Source organism: Lissotriton vulgaris, chromosome 9 (assembly GCF_964263255.1).
Source record: "Lissotriton vulgaris chromosome 9, aLisVul1.2, whole genome shotgun sequence".
Lineage (NCBI taxonomy): Eukaryota > Metazoa > Chordata > Amphibia > Caudata > Salamandridae > Lissotriton > Lissotriton vulgaris.
Window position 1 is genome coordinate 890,263,116 of NC_141697.1, and position 26,679 is coordinate 890,289,794.

General features: G+C 47.4%; 1 protein-coding gene across 1 annotated transcript in view; it reads right to left on the minus strand.

Annotated features, from left to right (window-relative positions):
* The window catches only part of TSPAN15 (tetraspanin 15), a 175,203-nt gene extending 153,264 nt beyond the window's left edge, over window positions 1-21,939 (minus strand). The window contains exon 1 of the mRNA XM_086938647.1: window positions 21,740-21,939. Within this exon, the coding sequence (XP_086794773.1) occupies window positions 21,740-21,835 (96 nt within the window). The 5' untranslated portion in view covers window positions 21,836-21,939. The remainder of the gene's footprint in view (window positions 1-21,739) is intronic.
* Window positions 21,940-26,679: the final 4,740 nt, after the last annotated feature.

Genomic DNA, 26,679 nt, shown 5'->3' on the forward strand with positions numbered 1-26,679 from the left:
AGGTTCAAGAACATGAGGTAGCCCCAGTACGGCACAGTGTCCCTGAGGAAAATGGGGAAACTGACACAGGGGTTCATGGTCCTAGTGGTGGGAGGTCAAAATCCTAGGCCATCCACAAAATAAGTGACCATAGAGGCTGGGACCAATGGAGAAAAAGAATTGTCGAAAGATAATGTGTATATTAAAAAATATATAAATTTAATTAGACATAGATAAAAATCATATAGAGACTCAAAATAATAAGTCAAACTATATGATACAGTAAAACAGTGACATATACAATTCTTGAAGAAAATACATCAAATACATTCATTAAAAAGCAAATACAACATAGTAACAGTGTAGATCCCGACTGATTTTAACAATTATATACAAAAAGATTTTTACTAAAAAGACGGTTGCACTTATTAGAAGAATCTTCTAATAAGTGCAACCGTCTTTTTAGTAAAAATCTTTTTGTATATAATTGTTAAAATCAGTCGGGATCTACACTGTTACTATGATGTATTTGCTTTTTAATGAATGTATTTGATATATTTTGTTCAAGAATTGTATATGTCACTGTTCTACTGTATCATATAGTTTGACTTATTATTTTGAGTCTCTATATGATTTTTATCTATGTCTAATTAAATTTATATATTTTTTAATATACACATTATCTTTCGACAATTCTTTTTCTCCATTGGTCCCAGCCTCTATGGTCACTTATTTTGTGGATGGCCTAGGATTTTGAACTCACATTGGTTTTTACCCTGCCCTAGGAATCTGTGTATTATTGATACCCAGGGGGTCCTTGTTTTTCTCTCAATTACCTAGTGGTGGGAGGGACACTATACTGACTCTAGATGAGAGGTGCAAGGAGAGGAGTTCCCCCAACGTTGAAGTCCTGATATGTGAATGTGAAGACCACCCAGAAGAATGTGGGTTGAGATACAGAGACAGTCAGATACTGTCTTGCCAATCTCAGGAGAGTGATGTGGAGTACGTGTGACGGTCTGGAGAGGCATTGGGGAGTTATCCTAAGAGGAGTGGCTCAGGTATCTTCCGTACCTATGTGGTGGAAAAGGTTCAGAGTAGCCCAGGTAGGTGTAGTGGAAGGGGTGTAGGGGCTCATGTCCTGTCTCAGTGGAGACAGAGTGTGTGTGGGGCTGCGTGCACCAAGGTGCCCGAAACCCAGCCTCAGGGCCTGGATGGTTCTTTAAGGCAACACCAGGTGGGGAGCCTAGGCTGTCCTGATGGCATGCCCGCTGTGGGGGATCCCCTGGTGTCTGGTGAACCGGGAGTGTCTGTAACCAGGACTCAATCAGTTCTGGTATCTGGCAGTGCCACTCCTAAGTGGGAGGTACAGAAGTCCGGATTGAGGAGTAAGAGGGGGAAAGAGTCCCCAATGGAAGAACCAGTGGGTCTGGGGCCAGCCAGAAGGGCTGAGTCACCAAGGAGTGACCATGGTGACACCACTTCTGTCCTGGGGGATCTTCACGCACTGTTAGATGGGCAGGAGTTGGGAAATCTGCACCAGGCAGACTGACACACAACCCATGAGTTATGTGTCACCCTCAGGGGGGTATATGTGCTCCCAATGAAGTACTGGTGCGCCGGGCAAGTTTGGTCCCTGGGTTAGGAAGCCAGGTTCAGGTGTTGTCTGAGCTGGAGGGTGGGACAACTGTAAACAGTGTCCTAACCGGTTGGTCTTCTAGGGGTACCACCCCTGATGGTAGGGTGTAGTACTCTGGAAGGGGTAGAGAGGGCGGGAGTCCTTGCCTCTGACTCCAGTTCAACTGGAGGGTTTAGACCTTAGGTTGGAGGGCCAGGTTCAGGGTGTCCCCCGTGACCTGGAAGCCCAGTTGCAGGATAGAACCCCTGAACTGGTGGGAGAAATGTGCAGGACACCTGTTACAGGCAACCTGACAATTTTGGAAGCCCTAAGGAGGAGGACCGGGTGTGGGAGAGCCCACCCCAGTCTCTTGTCCAGCAGCCGGGAACAGGCCTGGGGCTGGTGGGTCAGTGTCAGGATGTCATACCTGACCTGACAGGAGGGAGAGTGGACAAAGGGTGCCAAGCACCTGGGGCTACTGCCATCTGCTCTGACGCCACAGAGGTTTGAGAGCCCTGAGTCTCATCACTGACTACTGTCAGTGGCCACTGAGGCTTGCTGTCTGTCTGTTGGGACACACCTGTGAGCAAGCTATGATTAGGTGCTGCACAGATGGTGTCCACAGATGAGGAGAAGGGTTCCCCATGGGTTAGCATGGTGGGCCCTGAGAGTATGGATAGTGGGATCCAAAAAAGTTCAGATTGGCGTAGAACTGGAATATGCCCCTGCTGTTGTGGGCCAGGGTCCATGTTTTATCGCCCACAGCAGAGAATCCCATCTGGATAGTGATTGGTCTCCCTTGCGTTTTGGCTGGAAGGGGGTTGTGTTGGACATGGCCCTTTTTGCAGGGTCATTCTTTAACTTTTTGCCTGCCTCCTGTATTTTGTCTGACCTGTTTTTGTTGGTTTTATGACTCTGGGCACTTTACCACTGCTGTTTAGTGCTGAAGTGCATATGCTCTCCCTATGGTAAATTAATGTATGGATTAGTGACTCCATGATTGGCTGGTTTGGTTTACTTGTCAAATGCTGCTGGTAGGCTTGCAGCACTGGTTGTGTTACCCACAGAAGCAGCCTGTAAAGTGTGTCTCAGGCCTGCCATTGCACCGCCTTTGTGCAGTCTGGTACTGCCATGCTGACTGGGCAAGTGCACCCACTTGCCAGTCCCTAAACGTTTCCTTTTATACATATTAGTCACCCCTATGGTGGGACCAAGGGAAGAGTGCATTGTAGGTAAAAGGTGGGACATGCCCTGATGTGGGTGGCATGTCCTAATAGTGAATTACAGCCATTTCCCTTTTTTTCGCTATTGCAAGGCTATCTGTTCCCCATAGGCCAGAATGGGCAGCTAGATTATAACATCTTATAATCCTAACTGATTCAGAGAACATGGTAGAAATCAGAATTTAGTATGCCTGAGCTCAGAATGATAAAATAAATCTTTTAGTGAAGTTGGTTTTAACATTCTGTGTTTGAAAATACCCCTTTTAGAAAGTAGGTATTTTCTGGTCTAACTATCCAAGCCTGCCTCTGCTAGGTTGTGTATTCCTTGTCTGGAGTTTGAGTGACAGGGGCTGGGGGATTCAAGGAGACAGGGCGAGTCAGCAAAGAGCTGAATAGAGAGATCTACATGTTGAGTGGTGGGATGGGTTGCACCTGGGACCTGAATGGTGCCTTCTCCACACAATGCTGGCTCCGCCTCCTGTGGTCCGTCTGATGTCCCTGGCCTACACTGTGAAAGGAAAGAAGGAGTCATGTAAACAGAGTGCTCCAGAACTGACCAGAAGTGGTTTGGACTAGGCAAAGGCCTCTCTGCCTTCAGAGAACAAAGGGAAAAGGAGTATAAAAGAGGGAACCCAAACCCCAGAACTTTAGATCACTTTGGGAAACAAGAAGAACCTGTGCTGAGGAGAGGAACCAGAGAAGCTGAGGAGAGGAACCAGAGAAACTGAGGAGAAGACTATTCCTAAGCAGAGTGCTGTTTAGGGGATTGGCCTGCAGTGGTTGCCTGACTGCCAAAAAAAAGGAGAAAGGAACTTTGTGCTACTTTCAAATCAACTTGTAAAGGATCTCCAAGGGCTTGAGATAGAGCTTGCCTCCTGCTGAGGGTCTCAGGGACAAAAGACTTCACCTACCAGCTCCCCTGCCTTCCCTTGCTGGGAACTCAAGTGCCTGCTGTTGAGATGGGCCCATGGAGAGACTGTGTCGCTGGGAGCTGGAAGCGCGACTCAAGACGAAGAAGCGTGTCGCAGCTGCAGCCGGTCGCATCACCGGAGAAGAGTGTCGCCGTCGCAGCAAACGCCGTTCCATCACTTGAGAAGCGTACCGCCGATGTCGCCACTGCATCCCCCGAAGCGCTGCATCACCGGAGAAGAGTTTTGCTTCCGCAGCAGCTGTCGTCGCATTGCTGGGAAAACATGCCGCCGCTGCCGCATCGCATCACCGAGGCGCCCCGCATCCCTGGAGAAGTGTGTCGCCATCACAGCGACGCAGTCGCATCACCAGAGAAGCATGTCGCAGGGCCTGTTGCGGCTCAGAAGATTTGTTGAGTCGCCGCACAGCCATCTGGCGGGCACGCATCGTCGCATCAAGAAGACGCCATTTTGTTTCACTGCACCGGATCTTCATCGCATCACAGCGCTGCTGGCCGCATCACCAAGGAAGCACAGTAAGAAAAACGCATCACCTCCCCACGCCGAGAAGAACAGACGCATCACCGTCCCCTACACAGCAGTAGGGAACAGACGCATCACCGTTCTTGCGTGTAAGGAACTGACGCATCACCTTCCCTGCAACACTTTTGTTGTATAACGTTACGCATCCAAAGGTGTATTGAGTATAAAGTGTTGCGCTTACCATCTAAAGAGAACGAAGCTATTTTTACCATTTTTAAAGTACAGTATTGTGGATTTTTTTCATTTGTTGTCTTGTGGTAAGTCTATATAAAGATACTTATTTTTGATATACAACGTGTGTGGTGTCCATCTGTAGTGTTGTCATTGGGTTACTGTATGTGTTTACAAATGCTTTACACACTGCCACTGAGATAAGCCTGCCTGCTCGTGCCAAGGTACCCAGGGGGTGAGCAGGGGTTATTTTAGGACCCTTGCCCTGACTAGACACAAGGGTCCCCATTTGGTCAAGGGTACCTACCTCTGCCAACTAGAGTCCCCCAAATCTAACACGCGCCATGAGGAACAAAAGAAAGGCGTGGCCACCATACTTAACGCCCGGTGTGCCACACTGATCAGAAGACAGCCAAAGTTTCAACCACAGCTAAATAAAACGATAGTGCACCGAAACGAAACATATAGCCAATTGTGAAAGGATCCATGTAGCTGGGGGAAGTCTCCAGGGTGGGATCCAAACAGCCACTAGGTGGGACAAATGTAAACATTTACCAACAGCAAAGAAATTTAGAAAGCCATAGAAAAAAAAAACAATGAGAAGCATTGGGTGTGTTCAAAGCCCATAGAGCGAACACTGCATTTCTGGAAGACAGCACATGCTTGCTACCTAGACTCTACCTAAAGGGGGGGGGGTAATAATCAATATATTCACGGCCAAACAAAAAGTACAGAGCATCATTCTAGGCTTTCTCCAAACGGATTAATTGCTTACAGGAATTCCCGCCCCCTCACTCGCCCATCCCGGGAAGTAGTGCAGATATCCTGAGTGGGGTATCCCTGGAGTTTTAAGACTTTACATAGCAGAGTACAAAGGTTAAATGGGCGCAGTTCTTCTCAAGATGCAGCTACTTTGCTTGTAGATTTATCGGATATATGACGGTACAACGCGTACCGTCACAACGCATACCTTTACAACGCGGCCGTGACAACGCAAGTCGTTACCACGACTTGCGTTGGGGGGCTCGGATTTCGAATAGTTTAATTTACTATTCTAACACCAGTCCCCGTGGACCCTAGGGAAGGTGTTAGGATAGTAAATTAACTCTTTTTAGACCTTGAGCGCCCTCCAGCGCAAGTCGTGGTAACGACTTGCGTTGTCACAGCCGCGGTGTAAAGGTACCGCGTTGTGAAAACATCGTTGTAAACGATGTTTACCAGATTTATCTAGCATTGCTTATCGCCCATGAGGGTATCCAGGCGCAATCCATGGGCATGGTGAGATTACGAGACATGCCTAGAATCACAGAGTGGTGTGCTGATGCGGAGACTCAGGCCTGGATCCCAGTCAGCTGCTCTGGCCGCCGTGCCACATTATCCCCCTCTATTAGAATGGATAGAACATAATGGAGGGGGGGGGGGTGACACTAACTGACACCATAAGAGAACAGATGAATGTGTATCATACTGCTGCGCATGCCATTGTTGGCATGCAGAGAGGCAGGGCATGATATAGCAGTAGGGAGAGTTGTGCACAGGTTTTATGCAGAAAAAAATTATTTTCATACATCAGTGTACTCTCCACCCACAAATGCGCACTAAAAAATCATCTGCAATTAAATAACTCTTCTGCAGATAAGTACTCTTCCTGCTTTAGTCTGCTCTCAAATCCAATGAAAACATTTTCAAATAGTGGCACCACAGACCCTACTTTCTGCTGTGATTTAGTGGAAGATGGAAGGTACACTTCATTCATATGAAAAAATGTGAAAGGGAGAGTTTCGCCCTAGAAGAGAAATGAGGGTTGATTAAACCCTAAGTCACTTTTTTTTACTGAAAAAGCCTGTATCCTTTACAGTTGTCAAAACGTAGTATTTATGTGTGACAGGTAGAGCTTTAAAATTGCCCAGGAACCTCCTCAGTAGTCAGCAATCATAACAATGCATTGGCTCCCATAGCTGCCAAGTGGCACCATGCCACACACAACATCTTAAACAATCCTGGCTTTTTAGCCAGCAGTAATTTGAATGTTAAGTCATCGGGTTAATAATTGCAGTAGGAAAAGCAAGAGTACAAGTTCTGAAATGGAAAGTGCCCGGCTGAAATGCCAGGACAGGCTAAATGTATTACACATGACAAAGCATTATCTGATCGCTATACTGTGTGTGTGTGTGTTGTCTAAACAAATTACATTAACTCTAAAGCTCACTAGTCATGGAGCATACCATTACGCTTTTCCTGGTCGCATTCCTTGAATTTGCTTTGTTGCTGCAATTCACAGAATGTGGTAAACTTCTTTCTGTGGTTCGGCATGTCCAACAACAGGCAGACATCATACCTTTTCAAAATTATGTTGGCATTGGCCTTCAGACAAGTTTTAACTTGCCCAACAAATGGGCAGACCAACTAGCGACTTTGTTTGCTTACAATAATGAGTCCAATTCAATGGTACTGCCACATAGATGGGCATACGATGCGTTGGTATTTATCCCTCTCGACCATAAGAAATGTCAGCAATGTCCTAAATCACACAGAACCCATACTATTCAAAACAAGCACTGGAAGGAGGAGATTATCAATGCAGTGATGCTTGCCTTCTAATCCTCCTTGACTTATCTTCAGCGTTTTATACGGTCAAGCATGATAACCTCCTGGATTCACTGGAACAAAGGATGGGTCTCTCTGGCTCTGTATTAAACTGGTTTGCCTCCTTTCTTAACAGAACACAAAGATTTAAAGGCAATCATTCTCTTTCTAACTCCCTGCCATCCACTCTTGGGGTCCCTCGGGGATCTGCACGGTCTCCCACGCTATTCAACTTTTTCATGGAGCCTCTAAAGTAATTACTCAATTCATCCAACATTTACTGCCAGATGTATGCAGATGACACCCAACTTTATCTGAAAATCTCCTCCCCAGACAACATCAAATCACTCAACTCTCACTTCTCAAAACTCAACACGGTCTGACTTCCCCAACATCTTAAACTCAACTCCTCCAAAACGGAATTCCTCCTGATCGCGCCAACCAGACTGCCATCATCGCTGAGTACTTGAACCACATAACAGCTCTCAACTGTACCCCACACATCATTGACTCTGCAAGGTCTCTCGGAATTATACTTGACAAGTCACTGAGCAAGCAGTAACAGATTAGCTCAGCCACCAAAAGGTGCCAACTACCACATGAGTATTCTAAAAAAATAAAACCCTTCCTCCCCCCTGACGACTTAAAGTCTGCTGTTCAAGTTCTATTCATTTCCAGGCTAGACTATGGCTGCGCAACACTCTGTGGGCTACCCAGCTACAAGTTGGCTCCGCTCAGGGCTTCCCTGAACTCAGCGGCTAGGCTCATCACAGGTTCCAGAAGAGATAGCCACATCACTCTGGTACTGAAATCTTTAAACGGGCTGCCTTTGGAGGCTAGGATTCATCTGAAGATTGTATGCATAACTCACAAGGCCCTTCACATTAACATCCCTCTGTACCTAGCCCAAAAACTGGAACTTTCTGGTGGGAGCCAATCTTCTAGGAGTTCCAGCACTCTGCTGCTGAAACCTCAAATTCCAGAAAAAGAAAAAAAACTTATAATCGGGCATTCTCTGGTATCACCCTAAGAATTTGGAACTCCCTGCCTCCCGCACATCAGACTGACTCCCCCTACGGCATCTTTCAAAAAAGAAGTGAAAGCTCTATGGATGAATGCCCTTGTTTGACGGCACTTACCTCCATTAACGCTACTTCATTTTTTATTTCCTGCAGGGGGTCCTATGCTTTTGACTATGGCTGTGACGTCGGTTTGTGCTAAACCCCTCTATTGGTCTGTTGCACTTATAAGCTACTCTATTTCCTCTTGCGTTGGCATATTTTATTGCTCCTCTATCTTTTCCAGTTTCTTACTCATCATTATTGTTTTTTTTTACCTGCAACTCTGTTTGTAGCTCGATCATTTGTAAAGCGCTCTGATACCCACTTGATCACATCTGCGCTATATAAAACTTTATATAAATAAATAAATAAAATGGAGATGGGGAAAATTGGTTGAATATTCAAAAACCAAAAGCCATAGTGTAAACGTACTATCACATCATAACAAACCCACCCAACAAACTGAAAGTATTCAGCACATGAAGCCAAAGTGACCAACAAATGGGTCAACTGAGAAATGATTGAACCCAAAAAAGGCAAGCTGCCAACTGGAATTTCTATGGCACAGCTCTCTACATTAAACGTGTACGACAAGACACAAAAGAAAAGAAACAGAATGGGCTACCATAAAGCCATTAACACATAAGAAAAAGGTCTAATCTGAGAGGGTCACTGACGAGGAGCAAAGCAAAATGAGAGATCTTTAATATATTCCAAGGTCGTACCAAACTCAAACCATGCATTATCATATATCCTCTGTGTGACCCTGAAACACTGCAGCACTCTCATGACTTCATTAAAATGAAAATGATCACATAAATCTGAACCATCGCACTGAACGCCCCTGTCCCACATTACCCCACCACCTATAGAAGCGTGAGTGAAACAGCAATGTGATCTCCCACATGTAGGAGGGGGGGGGAGAAGATGGATGAGCAAAGGATACCAACCACCGTGGAAGTGGTGGGAATGAACTTACAGGGGATAAAGGAGGAGAAACAATGGACCAGAACCACAGTGGGAGAGGAACGAGAGGGAAACAGGGAAAGAAGGACAAATCCCCATGATGGATGTTATACGAAAGGGTGCTGTTCCAGTGCAAGTGCATTTGGAGTCCCAGCCAAGAAAGCAATTTCTGGCACCGTTTGTTGCACTTATAGGGCAGCCAGCCTGTAATGATCTTACTGGAGAACTAACAGATAGAATGGGACACAGAGTGTATGGGGGATAATGATGAAACATGGACAGGAATGGGTAAGAGGGGGATACAGCCAGGGGCAAGAGAGAAAGGACAACAGAAAAACCAAAGCAAACATCCCGACTCTCTCTTAATACTAGTTAAGTCGTTTGCATAATTTGGATGGGGAGGAGAGACAGAACCTTGTTGGAGTTGGTGAAGGGATGGACAGCATCAGGAGTCACAGTGAACAGAAGGCTAGGAGTGGGTCTAGATTGGACACAGACAGACTAGCATAGTGCAATTGAACGAGCGCCATTTTTAGCAGGTGACACACACGGACTTCAAGGAACGACTGGACAACAATGCACACAACAGCAAAGAACTCTTCAACATCGTCAAAGAGCTCTCCAACCCCAACGCCGGAAACAACGGCATCACCCCTTCGCAAGACCTCTGCAACTCCCTCGCCTCCTACTTCCACAACAAGATCGCGGACATACACAACAGCTTCAGCACTCAACCGACGAGCACCACGACCGAACCACCGCCCTCCACCACCATCCTCCGCGCCTGGACTCCGATCAGCACCGAAGACACCATCCGCACGATGAACTCCATCCACTCCGGATCTCCGACCGACCCTGCCCTCACCACGTCTTCAACAAGGCCGACGCTATCATCGCACACCACCTGCGGGACATCATCAACACCTCCTTCGACACCGCTACCTTCCCGGAGAGCTGGAAGCACGCCGAACTCAGCGCTCTACTCAAGAAGCCATCGGCTGACCCCACCGACCTCAAGAACTACCGCCCCATCTCGCTGCTCCAGTTTCCTGCAAAAGTCATCGAGAAGACAGTCAACAAGCAGCTGGCCGCCTTCCTCGAGACGAACGGATCCCTCGGCCCCTCGCAGTCTGGCTTCCGGGCCAACCACAGCACCGAGACCGCCCTGATCGCAGTCACCGATGACATCCGAGCGCTGCTCGACAACGGAGAAACAGCAGCCCTCATCCTCCTCGACCTCTCTGCGGCCTTCGACACTGTCTGACATCGTACCCTAGAACAACGCCTCAGCAACGTCGGAGTCCAGGAGAAGGCACTGGAGTGGATCATCTCCTTCCTCGCCGGAAGAACACAGAGTCCGCCTCCCCCCGTTCAGATCTGAAGCCACCGAAGTCATCTGAGGCGTCCCTCAAGGCTCCTCGCTCAGTCCAACCCTCTCCAACATCTACATGATCCCCCTCGCAGACATCGCACGCCAGCACAACCTCAACATCATCTCCTACGCCGACGACACCCAGCTGATCCTCTCCCTTACCAACGACCCCGCCACCGCCAGAGCCAACCTTCACGAAGGGATGAAAGAGGTAGCCGAATGGATGAAGAACAGCCGCCTGAAACTGAACTCGGACAAGACGGAAGTCCTCATCCTGGGATCCTCACCCTCCGCCTGGGACGACTCCTGGTGGCCCCCCGCCCTAGGCAGCGCACCCAAACCAACAGACCACGCACGCAACCTGGGCTTCATCCTGGACTCCTCTCTCTCCATGACCAGACAAGTCAACGCCGTCTCCTCGTCGTGCTTCAATATCCTGCGCATGCTACGTAAGATCTTCCGGTGGATCCCCACCGAGACCAGGAAGACGGTCACCCAGGCCCTCGTCACCAGCCGTCTGGACTACGGCAACACCCTCTACGCCGGAACCACCGCCAAACTCCAGAAGAGACTCCAGCGGATCCAGAACGCCTCAGCACGACTCATCCTGGACATCCCCCGTTGCAGCCACATCTCTGGACACCTGAGAGATCTGCACTGGCTCCCGGTCAACAAGAGAATCACCTTCCGTCTCTTCACCCACGCACACAAAGCCCTACACAGCCAAGGCCCAGGATACCTCAACAGCCGTCTCAACTTCTACGCTCCCAAACGCCAGCTTCGTTCGACCAGCCACACCCTTGCCGACGTCCCCCGCATCCGCAGAGCCACCACAGAGGGACGGTCCTTCTCCTACCTCGCCGCCAAGACATGGAACTCCCTCCCCACCCAACTCCGCCGGACCCAGGACCACCTCGCCTTCAGGAAGCAACTCAAGACCTGGTTGTTCGAGCAGTAGCGGATCCCCCCCCCCCCCCCCCCCCCACCCCAGCGCCTTGAGACCCTCTGGGTAAATAGTGCGCTATATAAATACGATGATTGATTGATTGCCTTCAACAATGGTTGGAGCAGCGGTGGCCAAACTACAGGAACACAAGGAAACGGTGAGGGTTACGAGGATAGGAGTGGGCAGATCTGGGGCACAAATCACTGCAAAGGCTTGACAGCTAAGGGGGCACGGCCCTGCTGGGGAGGGAGGAAAGCAAGAGGACACATGCAGCAGAGGTTTGGTGTCTGACGAGAAGCCGCATGTTAACTGGGAGGAACTACACACCTGCTTCAGCAAAACTGACTGAACCTCATACGGGAGACCAGTCCAGCCCAGGAGCAGCAGAAATATCCCATCATGTGCTAACTTCTGCTTAAATCTGCACGCACCCCAGCATACGAAATGACGACAGAGATGTGCTGGGCAAATGACAGTCTGCTTGAGAAAAGGAACATACGAATTTGCTTAAAACAGATCAGTGCGACTTTAACTCCCAAATATTCACTGCAACATGGTGGCCTGCAGGGCAAGGGGTATTCTGCAAAACTAAGGAAGTGTAATTTGACTTGCAGCAGTATGTATGGCTCTCTATATAAGGATGGGGACGCTTACACCTATAGGTGCAAAGGTGCTCCTGGGCCACGACTTAAAACGGAGTGAAGTCTGAATATGTGCAACATACAGATGATGACTTTTCAAGAAAGCTTAGCCCTGGAGGTGGGGAGGTTAAACAGGACACTGCCTAAATAGTTCAGTTGTTGAGAAAAGGTACATCCATTTACGTTTCTAACCCATCCGACAATAATTTGCATTTATTATGGTCGGCACATGCCCTCCTGTAGCATGGAAATGTGGCAGGAGCCATCTTCATCAATTATCAGTCCAAACAACGCACTGGCTCTCCAGGCTGCCAAAGGGCCCGGTGCCAAGTATGAGATCTTCAGACAGTCCTGGATTTTTTACCAACAGCACTTTGAATGCTGTTACATTTGCGGGATCGTAGGTATAGATTGAAACGTGAAACTACAAGTTTTGAAATTAAATGCAGGCTTCAAGTAGTCAGTCGCACACTACATGAAACTGTTTGACTGTTATATGGAGATTTTTTTTAATCATCGACAAAAAAACTCAGAAGTAATTTGAGATGACCTTTTCCATTCCCAACTTCTTGAAGCTGTGTCACATAAATCCACATACAACTGGTACTGGGAAACTTCAGCTTGAGGTAGGTAGACAACATTATGTAGAGGTTGGTCTTCAAGCAAACAGTGAATGGTGTTCACTTCAGCGAATTATGCTACTGCAACAAATATATGGTTATTCACCAATAAAATCCTACTGTAGATAGGAAAGATCTGCCACGTCCACATAGCAAGACTAAAAGACAGCACTTCACTGTAAGACAATAAAACATAGCTAAAAGGAGACAAATCAGTTTGACCCTGTAATCCCAGAAGCCATGTTAGAAACCATCTGTGGCAGCCGGGAATTTGCTGAATCCAAATTCATACAAAGATATTTGCATGTATGTAACAAAGACCAGGGTATTAGCAAGCCACTAGTTCATATGTCAATGCATAGATCATGCAGCCAAGAGGGCTAAGGGGCAGTTATTATAGCTAAATTATGTAATAAAGAAATTGCCTCTTCTCGCTATGGTCTTCTGAAAAGAATTGACCTCTCCAGCCCAAGTGGAGCACGGACAGACATGTTGAAGAGCAGGTTTTTTTTGTGCACTCACTGCTTAGTCTGTCTCGTTTAATGGCACTGCCAGCCCCAATTCCGGGACTCGACCTGCTAATTCCGTGGCCCAGCCCGGGACAGTTAGGCAATCAGGCTGCCTCATTCTCTGCATAAGATAAGAAGCAACGAACTCACTCTACCGTTCTATGCTACCAAATGTTATTATGGTTATACCTTTAGTTCTTCCAAGCTCAACACTCCAGATTCCAGAGTTACCCGACAGTTGCGTGCTCCTGCGTGCACACTTGGAAAACCTCAGTGTTGTGAAACCGGTTAATGTTTGCTTTCATTGTTGACGTTATCTCGCCAGCACAAAGTCCCCAGGGGTGCAAGGCAACAAGCAACGCTGCCGGCAGCTCTCGTTTCAGGAAAGTGGGTGCGGCCCCTGGCGCGGATAGCTGTAAATGGATGCGTGAGGCGGCCACGAGGAAAAGTGTGAAGAAGCTATTGAGGGTAGTATGGGTCTTTTGAAAGGGAGGAAGGGAGTGGCTGACGGCCATTACTTTAGTGGTTATTTGTATTTATGAAGTAGTGTCGGAACACTTTAAAATCTCATGGAGCATATACATAAGAGTTTCTACAATAAAAAGTGTGTGGTGCTATAAATAGAGGGCCTGGCATGGTATGAAAGAAGTCATATTGGAGACAAAGGGAGTAGCTACGTGTGCAAGACATGTTGGAGTGTGGGGCAGGGGGCCCTGCTTGAAACTGAGTGGTTGCTGAGTATGGAAAAACAATGTACACATCAATGCCATGTGATCAATGCAGCAGAAATTGTATATATAGTCACCATATTTTTTCTGCTAGAAGCTATTTCTTTACCAGTGTATAACATTGAATTTCCCCATATCTTTTTGTTGTTGACACCACTGCTAGCTTGGTCAGTAGTTCCTGTTCTGAAACCGCCTTTTTGTTTTGGTTTGTCTTGATAGTATGGTAGATGAATGGGCATGATTGAAGCACAATTGATTTAATGAATGAATGGTGTTGCGTATGACATGTTGTAGGTTTTAATGTTTTTGTTCTTATCCACCAGGGATGGGGTTTATAGTTGTGATGCATTATTGTTTCTGTGGTTTGGCTTTGAAAAAGAATATGCATGTGTAATTAAACTGATCTGTGTTATGACGTATTCAAAATCATTCAAAAACAATTGAAAATACTTTTCATTTTCAATAAAACATTTTTGTATAAAGTATCTTTGACATCTTTACCTCTTATTTTTTTGGGGGGGTTCTGCTGCAAATCTCTGTTCCCCTCTTGGGATTTCTTCTAGTTATTTGTTAATTCTGAGACGCAACGCGCTTATTTTGTATCGTAGGCAGGTGAAATGTATTCCCTTCTCAAGTAGGGTTGTGGTATATTGTTTGGTGTAGCAGGAATCATGACAAAGACAGGGGCTGCACATGTCTTGGAAGGAGGTGGACGAGTAAGCGGGCTCACTGGAGCAGGTGGACGAGTACGAGTCTCACGGGAGGAAGAGTACGAGTCTCGTGGGAGGAAGGAGGAGGAGGTGGACGAGTACCAGTCTCAAGGGAGAAGGAGGAGTAGGAGTCTCAAGGGAGGAGGAGGACGAGTATGAGTCTCAAGGGAGGAGGAGGACGAGTATGAGTCTCAAGGGAGGAGGAGGACGAGTATGAGTCTCAAGGGAGGAGGAGGACGAGTATGAGTCTCAAGGGAGGAGGAGGAGGAGTATGAGTCTCAAGGGAGGAGGAGGACGAGTATGAGTCTCAAGGGAGGAGGAGGACGAGTACCAGTCTCAAGGGAGGAGGAGGACGAGTACCAGTCTCGGAGGAAGAGGAGGAGGTGGACGAGTACCAGTCTCAAGGGAGAAGGAGGAGTAGGAGTCTCAAGGGAGAAGGAGGACGAGTAGGAGTCTCAAGGGAGGAGGAGGACGAGTAGGAGTCTCAAGGGAGGAGGAGGACGAGTAGGAGTCTCAAGGGAGGAGGAGGACGACTATGAGTCTCAAGGGAGGAGGAGGACGACTATGAGTCTCAAGGGAGGAGGAGAAGGACGTGTATGAGTCTCATGGGAGGAGGAAGTGGTTGAGTATGAGTCTCATGGGAGGAGGAGTGTGAGTATGAGGCTCATGGTTAGAGTATGAGGCTCATGGGAGAAGTACGAGGCTGTCTGCTAGTGGTTTTAACAATTGCTAACCCGGTCCTTCCACGTGTTTTGTAAATGCCCTCTCACGCCTGAAGCCAAAATCCTCGTCCGTCTGGCTCCAGCTGTTTTCATTGAGAAAATTCAGACAGTGTAATCTTGTAGGCTGCTCCTGACCTCTGATCCCAGCATTGTTTTTGTGAGCTCGTGGTTTAGTGATTGTGAGAAGCAGAGCTCTAGACCCACTGAGGCCAGGCTGGGGCAGCAGGTCCATTGCTGATGCACCACCTACAAACAATGCAGCAAGACAGGCCAGAGGAAACCAGCCGTAGGCGGGCTCCTGGCGCACTGCCAATGAACAGCACCAGAAACAACAAGGCCTCACATGGGAACCCAGCATTCATTGGCATGGTCTTGTGCCAATAACCGAGCACAGCATCTGAGAGGGAGATAAGGCAGCTACACACGAAAAAGGTCCCTTGAAGGTACAAAGGTCAAAATTAACCTGCACTGTTTTTTGACTTATTCAAGAAGTGGGTTATCAAAAGATTTTTGAGTGGACCTCACCTTCAACATTTGATGACCTCACACCGGGGTGGTATTATCCCTTCCCGGTGTGGGTTCATTTTGACTTTAGTACCCTCAAGTGACCTTTTTCGTGAGTATCAGCTTTGAGGGCAAATACTTGAGGTTGAAACTCCTTCGACTCTCTGCATAGGGATTGAGGAGAGTGAAGGCAACCCGAGGTTTCTAAACAGGGGGGCCAGGCTCACCAATTGGTGGCACCCAGATCATACGGTCACCTACATAGAGGCGATGAGTCAAGCATGTCGCGTGAGGTGCCCTGACTCAGGCACTCAATGACTTATGAAAGACAAAACTGTAGCAGGAACTACTTCCAGTCCAGAAATATAAATAAAAACCCATGCATTAATTTTCACTGGGCATCTCGTGAACAAAAACCATGCTGCACCCCAGCACTACCACCCCTTCCAGTCCCAAAAGCAGGGAACGAGTCCCATTGCTTGGGTGCTAAGAGTATGACAAGCCAGACGTGGCCTTAATGGAGTCTCTCTGGCAGATTTGCTCACCCTTCCTTCACCCCTTATCCTTCTGAACACAGGCGCCTCGCAATACACAGGCATCACTGAGGTCCAGTCTGCAGAGGCGTAACACATGCAATAGCATGACATCAGACACCTTCATTGGGTGAATATATGCTGGGGTCCTGCTCAAATGAATCTAACTGTCACATTCTGCAAATAAGAGCAGCAAAATAGAAGACTATGTGGCTAAATGGTCTAATCGGGTGCACCCCGTTTCATTGCGGGCATTATTTCACCCAACCACTTTGAGTATTTATTGCTTCAGCCTGGCCTCACGGTGGGACAACAGTCACTTAGTCTCGGTCCCCGCTCAAGTTTCGGCGTGGGGCAGCGTTTTGAAGTGAAATGAATCTGGTAATTTGCGTAAATAGTAATGTCGCTGGGACAAATGACTGCTAGCATCTTGTTTTCCGACTATTGGTCAGGGATGTTAATAAATTACCGAATAACGGTGGGCCCACCTATCCACACTTACACTACTATTTTTAAAGCAAAATATGTATATGTTGGAAATTATTTCAACGCTAACACTGGAACAGCAAAGTGAGGACAGGATGACAAAACATGAGAACATGAGGATGGGGCGAAGCTTTGCAAGACGAAGCGTAGACATACTTTGTTTAGCCTTCCTGGTGGCAGCTGCCTTATGTCTCAAAAATAGGGAGTTCTCCCCTCAGCGTTAGGCAGCATGTAAACCTAAACGTTGTTTACGCAACAGAAACGAAGGAATGTGAGCTGCAGTCACCAAGCCATTACGGATGTGTTCCAGACGCATCTGTGAATTCCATGGCCAGCGCGTCCAAAATGTAACTGCTCCCTCGTGAAGCACGCTGCTTCCGAGACTTGTTCTGACCTGCCTCGACCCACGTGACTCTGCCACATCCGTCCCCTGTCAGAACAGAGGCGACCACCTCCGCGCTACAACCCACTCTGCACAGAGAGCACACCTCCGAGGTTCCAAAGCCCACTCTCCTCAGACAAGGAGCACCCCTCAGAGGTTCCAAAGCCCACCCTCTGCAGCATTGTCTTCACAGGGAGCACCCCTCAGAGGTTCCAACGCCCCCCTCTGCAGCACTGTCTTCACAGGGAGCACCCCTCAGAGGTTCCAACGCCCTCCTCTGCAGCACTGTCTTCACAGGGAGCACCCCTCAGAGGTTCCAAAGCACACCAGCTCTACAGTCCACTCTTCACACCGAAGCACCCCTCCAGGGTTCCACAGCCCACTCTCCACAGACAGGGAGCACCCCTCAGAGGTTCCAAAGCCCACCCTCTGCAGCACTGTCTTCACAGGGAGCACCTCTCAGAGGGTATAACGCCCCCCTCTGCCGCACTGTCTTCACAGGGAGCACCCCTCAGAGGTTCCAGAGCCCACCCTCTGCAGCATGGTCTTCACAGGGAGCACCCCTCAGAGGTTCCAACGCCCCCCTCTGCAGCACTGTCTTCACAGGGAGCACCCCTCAGAGGTTCCAACGCCCCCCTCTGCAGCACTGCCTTCAAAGGGAGCACCCCTCAGAGGTTCCAAAGCACACCCGCTCTACAGTCCACTTCACACGGAAGCACCCCTCCAGGGTTCCACAGCCCACTCTCCACAGACAGGGAGCACCCCTCAGAGGTTCCAAAGCCCACCCTCTGCAGCACTGTCTTCACAGGGAGCACCCCTCAGAGGTTCCAGAGCCCACCCTCTGCAGCATGGTCTTCACAGGGAGCACCCCTCAGAGGTTCCAACGCCCCCCTCTGCAGCACTGTCTTCACAGGGAGCACCCCTCAGAGGTTCCAACTCCCCCCTCTGCAGCACTGTCTTCACAGGGAGCACCCCTCAGAGGTTCCAGAGCCCACCCTCTGCAGCATGGTCTTCACAGGGAGCACCCCTCAGAGGTTCCAGAGCCCACCATCTGCAGCACTGTCTTCACAGGGAGCACCCCTCAGAGGTTCCAACGCCCCCCTCTGCAGCATTGTTCACAGGAAAGCACCCCTCAGAGGTTCCAAAGCCCACCCTCTACAGCACTGTATTCACAGGGAAGCAACCCTCAGAGGTTCCAAAGCCCACCCTCTACAGCACTGTCTTCACAGGGAGCACCCCTCAGAGGTTCCAACGCCCCCCTCTGCAGCATTGTTCACAGGAAAGCACCCCTCAGAGGTTAGAAAAGCCGCCCCCCCCCCACACATTTTTCCTGGCACTGCAGGGCTCGTGGCTAGCTGTAGTGCAAACTGTCTACGTCAAAGCCTCTCAAGTATCACGACAACGAAGATGCGTGGGGTAGGCCATCGCGTGCTGTCTTCGAGTACTAAATGTGGCATTTTTATGCTTTTTTAAAGCAAATAGTTATGTATTTTACTAACCCCCCTCTACTCGCCATTTCAGTTATTCATCCTCTGGTATAACTCAATGTCCTTTTGGATGTCCACAGATCAGGTGACCTCAAGTTAATTCAAGATTTAAATGAAGCACAATGTAGAATCGAGCACTGGAACTGTGCACGTTTGATATTTAGATATGCTTACGTGTGTATGTTGTAAACTTCCATTTTTTTAACTAAAACTTTTAACGCTAAAAAGCAATAACATGTGTAAATCGATGCAAGCGTATTCAGGAGTCTGACGGGCATGCATGAACTCAACAGAATGAGTTACATGTCTTTTGAAAATAGAAGCCCATTTGCGCATGTATTTTCCTGTGACACTTCCCACCTGTGTGGCCAGCAATGGGACCCGTTGCTTAATTTATGCTGATGGTTTACCTGGTGGGCACGGATTGTTTTAGGACTGTGGCTTTGGTTTTTCACCACCAGACTGACACAGCAAGAGAAAGGCAGAAGAAGAAAAAAAATAGAAAAAAGTGAAAAGGGAGGAAGCAAAGACGAAAAAGAGCTGCAAGAGTGAGATAGACAGGATGTGCTGACTGGTGGAAGAAAGAGGTACGAGTTGGAAACGGAGGGAAGGGCGTGTACCTAAAAACATGCAACCGGGGAGCATATTTATTTTTATTTTGCTTAAATTTCTAATCCACTGTGGCAGGGAATGATCAATGAAAACGCGTGTCATTCAATAATGGAAACGCGCAGTATAAACATAGACCAAAAACTAAAGGTTTGTTCCTGCGTAAAATCGAAGCCACAGCCAGCAGTATAGAGGACCCAAATTAAATAATATATATATATATATATATATATATATATATATATATATATATATATATTCGCCCATTTCTTTTTTTTTTTAAAGGGCCAATCATATACTTCTCGCTGCAGGCAGATAGCGCATAAACAACCTCCGAAAGAAAGCCTTTGCAAAGGAAGCTTAATGTCTATTTAACATTAGGGCAGTTTTAAATAGTGCAGAACCCGCGTTAGCAAGCACACCCTCTGCTGAAACGCCGGCTTCCGCCTGCACAGTGCACGCAGAAGGGCTTAGTATGAATGGAAAATAAGCTTGGGTGTGGCAGCAGAGATTAGAAAACCAGGTTAGTGCGCTTTTGAAAAGGTACACGTTTTAACTAGCAAGCCATGAATTCAGAAAAGTATTTAGCACTGAAAAGAAAAACAAAAACACGCGGCTCCACTTAACACCCCCATGTAAAGTACTCGACTCAAGTAGCCATTTCATGTTTTCATAAACAAAGTACCCCCTCTTCCACCACCTGAAGTGTGTGTGACCATAAAAGTTCATTGTCGCATGAAAAGCAACAATGTCGAGCTGATTCTCAATGTGACTTGTAATGATGACAAAACATCTTTCCATTCAGGTGTTAAAACCACATTTTAAGGTCAATTTAAAGGGGCCATTCAGTGTATAGAAACAACATCAGTTCTGTTGACCTACTCCTGCATCACTAACAAACTCAAAACGAAGTTTTCTAGAATATTCATTTGTTTGACATCTGCTTGGGTTTGAGGATATATTGCCCCCCCCCCCCCCACACTTTAAAAAAAACCTGTCGAAATATGACAGATTACAGACACTTTAAGTGAAAAGAGCGAAACTCCGGTGTGTTTGGCCTTTTGCTGTAGTTTAGCTCACACACTGACTAGACAGCGCTGTTTCATTCCAGTGCTTAAACATTGCTATTCACAAAAAATGTTCTTTTTGTTTCATATTTGTTGCACACGAACCTTAAAAAGAAACAGGGGGGGGGGGGGGGGCAAAACACCTCACTTCTTAGTAGATGGGAGTTTGAAGAAAGGAGCTGTGCACAGACATGAGGAGGAAAAACTTTAGTTAGTGCAGCAGTTGCAGTGGCACTGAGCCCAGGAAAGTAAGTGACCCACTAAACCACATTATATCTTTGACTTTTACTGTCCAACAGGTGAGTATAAGGGTCCCGTTTTCCACGCTTGCATCAGGATCGATTTCACCTCTACTTCTCCACCACATGCGACAGTTATAAATTAATACTGGTGACGTGTCTTTACTTGTTGTAGGGAGGTTTTAACGCCAACAGTCACTTGTAACATGAAAAAGGGCCAGGTCTTAATAGGAAATGCCACAGAAGTTTTTAAACATCAAGCAGACCACGTAGAACAGATAAATCAGGTACCCAGGGGAGTAGGTTTGTCTGTAACATGGGGAGTGGGTGGGTGAACGTCAGGTTTTCCAACAACCATGCTGGCATATCATATACATTATAAGAGGAAAAGTGAAGAAGGAGAGTTGTATAGACACGGTGAAAAAGAAGCAGGGAACAGATAGTAAGGGGTATTTAAAACAATATTTTGTAAAATGGCAAATATGTATTAGGACCTTCTTAATTGAGATGAGTGGGTGCGTGTTTATGTGTGAGAGAAAATGGCAGGTGAAATCAGACACTCCTCACCATACCCGACTGAAAACACCTGTACCCAACTATTTACTGGATAACAGATTTATTAGGGGTGTGTGATACAACCCCCCCCCCCACCCCCGTTTAAATTAGAAAGAGTAGGAACTGCAACAAAATGTGGCAACAATAAAAGAAAAAGAGGCCAAAGTTCCAAAATTAAAATAATTGTATTTAAATTTATGAGCGCGTCTGGGGGCAACACACATTAGCCCCTTTATTATAGTTCCTTTTCAACCAAAGAGGATTAAATGCTGGCTCGGCCACCTTTTAATTGAAACGCTTACCGTAGGCGTCAAACAAGCATTCACGATTTGTTCAGCACTGATTTCTGTGAAAAAATGCTAACGCCTGCTAATTACCACAGGACAGTAGAGAAAGCAAAAACATATTCCACTGTGGTGCCCAATTTTAAAAAAATTAAGGAAAAAAGAAAAGAATCAAAGACAGACTCAAGTGCCTGCTCCAAAGTTAATACACTGCCCGGGAATAAATGCAGGCGCGCCTTAGCCGCACACAACAGAGCATCATTATAAAGAGAATAAAACATGAAACCCACCCAGAAGATGGTGGCGTAAACGATGAGCGTGAACTTGAGGCAGAGGTAGGGGAAGCGGGAGCAGTAGCGCACCTCCTGCTCCGTCTCCCCCGCCATGGTGCTCCGTCTCGCTCCCAGCGGCAACTCCTCTCCGCCCGCAAGAGCCTCGCCTCCGACAATGACAACTGGGGCGACCGGTTCTAGCGCGGAGGCATGTAAGCTTCCTCGTCATTGGTCATGCGCGGCCGGGCCCATTGGCCGCTGCGCGCTGTCTCCGGATTGGTCTGGGATGCCCGGGGACGGAGACTGAGGGTGTCAGAAGCAGTGCTTTAAATGTGCCTCTACTCACCTGTACCAAGTAACGACATTTTTTCATTTTCTTCCCTAGAATACTGAAACTTCTCCTCAGACAACGAGAGTACCGGTACTCATAGGGGCCCAAGCTTCGACGCAGGTGGGGCTGCGCTCATTAACTCCTACCTGGTCACACATGCACTGCTTAAAGCGCGTGCCTTTGAAAAAGGAGGGACACCTGAGCTGACCTGGAACAGGACCGCCAGAACAGCAGCTCTTGTCTCCAGGGCACCGTGATCTAAGTGTGCTGCCGTGAAAGCTATGCCAGGAAGGTATTTTGATGCAGGCTGTTTTCTTTATCTTACTTAGTGGGAGCAGAAAGGTGACTGTAAAACCTGCTGGGTGTGGAAATGCACTGCGTTGTTCAGGGCTATACAGCTTTGTAGCATGCCATATGCTTTAAATGACTACAAATATTGCCCCATCAGCAATTTCAATTAAAGGTATTTGCATGAAAGAAAATCCTCGCCCCCTGCATCAATTTCTGATTAGCTTCAAACAAAGAGAAAAACAACTTGAAAGGCAAAATATTTCTTTAGTATTTTACACTTGACAACGTCTTGCTTCAGATGGAAAACCAGATATAAACCAAATGTGACAGGAGGCTCCATGGTATGTGGGACACTTTCATATGGTTTTGGATATTAGCTGGCACATCTTTGCATTCTGGGATTTATAGATTCCTTTGCTCCAAGTAAGATATTTAAAAAATCCCAGCATGTAAAGTGTTTACTGCAAAAATTAAGGTCAGATTGAACATGTCACATAGCATGGTGTGCCACTTGGGAACTACTGAGCCCTTGAGTAGTCAGGTTACAGCCTTTATGTATTCAGCAGAAGCACTTACTGTAGGAGAGTAGGGTCTGCTTCCTATGGTCACCCCCACTTTCTGCTGTGATTCTCTGGTTTTTCGACTTTAGTGTGGCTGTGGGCCTGCTAATCAGACCCACAGCCCAGCTGTTGTCTCTCTAAATTGATAACATGTACTTTAGGTACATACCAGATTGGTTACTGGGTCACCCTTGTAAGCCCCTGTATAGTGTACCATAGGTACCCAGGGCATGCACCTTAGGCCTACCAGGGGCTGCAGCATGTATTGTGCCACCCCTGGTTTGCCTTCCAAACTGACACCACAGGTCTGTTGACACAGCCTGGGTAAGGTGGTGTAATCACCCCTTACTTAGATATACTATACCTATATCTACCTTTATATATAGACACATATACACCTATAAGCCGCTCCTATGGTTGGCCTCGACAATCCTGGAGGCAGAGTGCTTGGTTTTATGTGAGAGGTGCCCTAGCATGAGCTGAGCCCCTTTGCAGCTTTCGGAACCATCTCCTTATACCTGTTCTATTATATAGCCCCACCATATACTCTTAAGTGCATTATAATCCTCGCGATTAATGCAAACTTTGGTTTGGCTTAATCAGCTGTTTCGTCTGAATACGCTGCCGTGTTTGACCCGGACAAAGTAATTTGTCAAATTCTCGACGATTCAAAACGTGAGAACATAATTACGACAATTGAACAAGCCTCAAACGTCTTGCTGAGCTTAATTACGACAATTAAACGAGTCTCAAGAGTCCTGCTGAGCCTAATTTCAAAAGCGCTTCCATTCTTTTGAAGTCGCAGAGTTCAACATCTTTCAGATATCACCTTCAATTGATTGATTTTGAAATTACATCACTGACCTGGCTAGGAAGTGTATGTGTAGCTTATAATACAGGGTCTACATTCAAATGCTTTTATTCTCTGTCCTGAAGATGGTCTTATGAAATTATAACACAAAGACCGAAACGTCGACAACAGTGTCTAATTCTGCATCTGATTCATCTACCACAATTGATTTTCATCTAATTTTTGAGTTGAAGTCAATGTTGTTATTTCTGTCAGCAGTTTAGACCTTGTATGATATACCAGTGGAACATGTAATGTACTCCCAGTATATCTTAATTTGCATTCTTCTGTACCCTATTTTATCAAATGATCAATTCTTTATCTTTAAGTAAAATAACAAACTTTTTTTGACTCTAAAACACCTGGTTGTTGTATTATTTCATATAATGTTAGTGTGGTAACATTATTTGCTTGTATTACTAATTCATTTTCCTCAGTTATTATTTCTTAATAGTGCGAGTTATCAATTAAGTTAAGTCCCGCTTTAGCTGACCTCTCATAACAGAAACAAAATCCCTTGCTGGCCCAATTTACTATTTACTTCTCTGCCCAAGCCCGCAAGGGTATATTGGGTTGCTCACCTCCTTGTAAACTTAATCAAAACATGTCATGTAAGGTGTCAAACACTTTGGAATACTAAATTCAGGCGGCGGGGGTAGCATTCCACCCTTCTAGAGGGAGAAGACATGTAGTTACTGCTTTACCCGGTTAAAGTTAAACAGAGCCTTAGCATCACAAAATGGATGCTGCTGCCACAGACACAAGTCTGACCTCCTGTTGCTGGGGGAAACTCCGACAGGGGAGGCCTGGACAATAGGTTTCCTGTCCAGGGAGGTCTTGGCACCTCCCCAGACAGGGGTTTTGTGTATTGGGGAAGGGAGGGCTGCATTCAGTGAATGCTTCTAGACGCTGCCTGGGGCACACAAGGTTCTCCATGCATAGCCCGGTTTAAACCAGTTGCTGGAGCACTCCAGCCCCAGCTCTGGCCCCAGCTCTGTAACCACCCCTAGGAGAGACCTAGTCAGGTAATCCAGCCCCCATTCTTAGTATAAGTATAGGAGCTGTGTCCCCAGGACTTTAGATTATCCTGGATGAATCTTTGAAAGACATATCTTAGACCTTCGACATGCCATTCTGACTGGAAGACGGAAGACATCTCCCTTGTGGTCAAGGAGTGACCACCCTGTGCAAACAGGCACCAACAGCATCTTTGCCGGTCTGCAGTTTCAAGGCTCCTGTCGGAACCCGAAGACTCTGCGACTCAAGAACTGGACTTCCAGACTTCTCTGACTCCGCCCCACATCCACAGCAAAACTGAGACCCATGGCGTACACGAGAGACATGGGACCGGACATCTTGGACATGCTGCATTTTGCTACCTGCACTCCTTTCCTGAAGACTCAGTAAGTTGTGCTTTGGGGTACGAGAAGCCTGAGCACCATTTGCACCGAAGCCAGGCCCCCACACTCCGCGAGTGTCCCGTGGGCCCCGCCTTTGCATTTGAGCTCGACGCATCCTCCCGGTTCCTTGCCCGTTGGCTAGTGAGCCCCCTGAAGATGTCATCCCGAATCTAACTTGCTTTTCTGGTTGCTCCAGGCTTGCTCCAGCTTCCCTGAAAAGGAGAAGTACCACACACCTTGCTGGTCTGCAACAGAGCCAATCTTGACATCCTGCGTGGGTTGCGGTTGCCAAGGCTTGTTAGGTCCAATCCGGATACCGACACCGCAGTCATCTAGATCCATCGTGGTGCAGCTCGAATCCAGCTCCTGGTCATCGTCGATGCCTCCTGGACCTTGTGGCTGAAGAGACAAACTCACCTTCTTCACCTTTAAGCACCCATCATCGCCTGGTTCCTTCCTGGTACCTTCCTGGACACTGGCTAGTGACCCAGACTCTGTCCCCTCTGCATTCAGTTTCATCACATCTCTGATCCACCCTTGGATCTACCCGGACACTTTTCCTCTGGTCGCCTGCAGCACTTCTTTGCAGCTCTCCATAGAAAACAATGAGGAAACCCGACACAAAAAGACAACTATGCACCCGGATTCCCTGGGTGAGGAAACACAAATACTCCGGTGCTCCCGTGGGTCTTGACTCTCGAAGTGTCCTAGTTTAAAAGGGTTCCATCCTGGTCCATCTGGAAGTGTCCTTAAATTGTATATTTGTAACTTCTTCGTTTCCCATAGAAAGTCAATGGTAACCCGCATCTGTGTTTAGACACTGCAAGAGATTCCCGGGGGCCTCCTACTTCCTAACCTTTGGTTGTTTAGTGTAGCCCCAGCGATTCCACAGGCCCCAGGCCTGCTTTCTAACTCTCACGTGGTACTTATACCACTTTCTTATTATATGGTTTGTGAGGCCCCTAGGGCATAACATATACTGTCCAACTTATCGTATATTAACTGTGTGACTTGTATTGTACTTTGACATCTGGCCTCATAAAGAGTACAGAGGGGTTGTGTTTAGATTAAATATATATATATATATATAGCTGTACAATCTGTTGTGTGGCTGCACGCTGGGCTAGCACCCCCCACAAGTGTTAAGGGGATCGCGAAATGGAAGATCCTCTGACTGCCCTGCACGAAATCTGGAGTGGACACAGCTGCGGATGCGCAGTCCATACTTTATGGGACTACACCTTTACATCAACGGTGTTCTCTGCACCACGACGGATGGAAGTGCATGGGAGGGGGAGAGGACCGTGATTGACTTTTAAAATGCCCCGAAAACTAGCTACACTCCCTGCCTACCCACACAACCCATCGGCCACTTACCAGACAAATGCACCGATGGATGGGGTCGCCGCCAGCATAGAAATGATGTTGCATGCTGGGAAATGTGGTTCACCTGCGAGCACAGAGGCGATTCCATACCGTGTTTTGGAGGCAACCCACGCTACTTCAAGTGGTGGGAAGGACACACA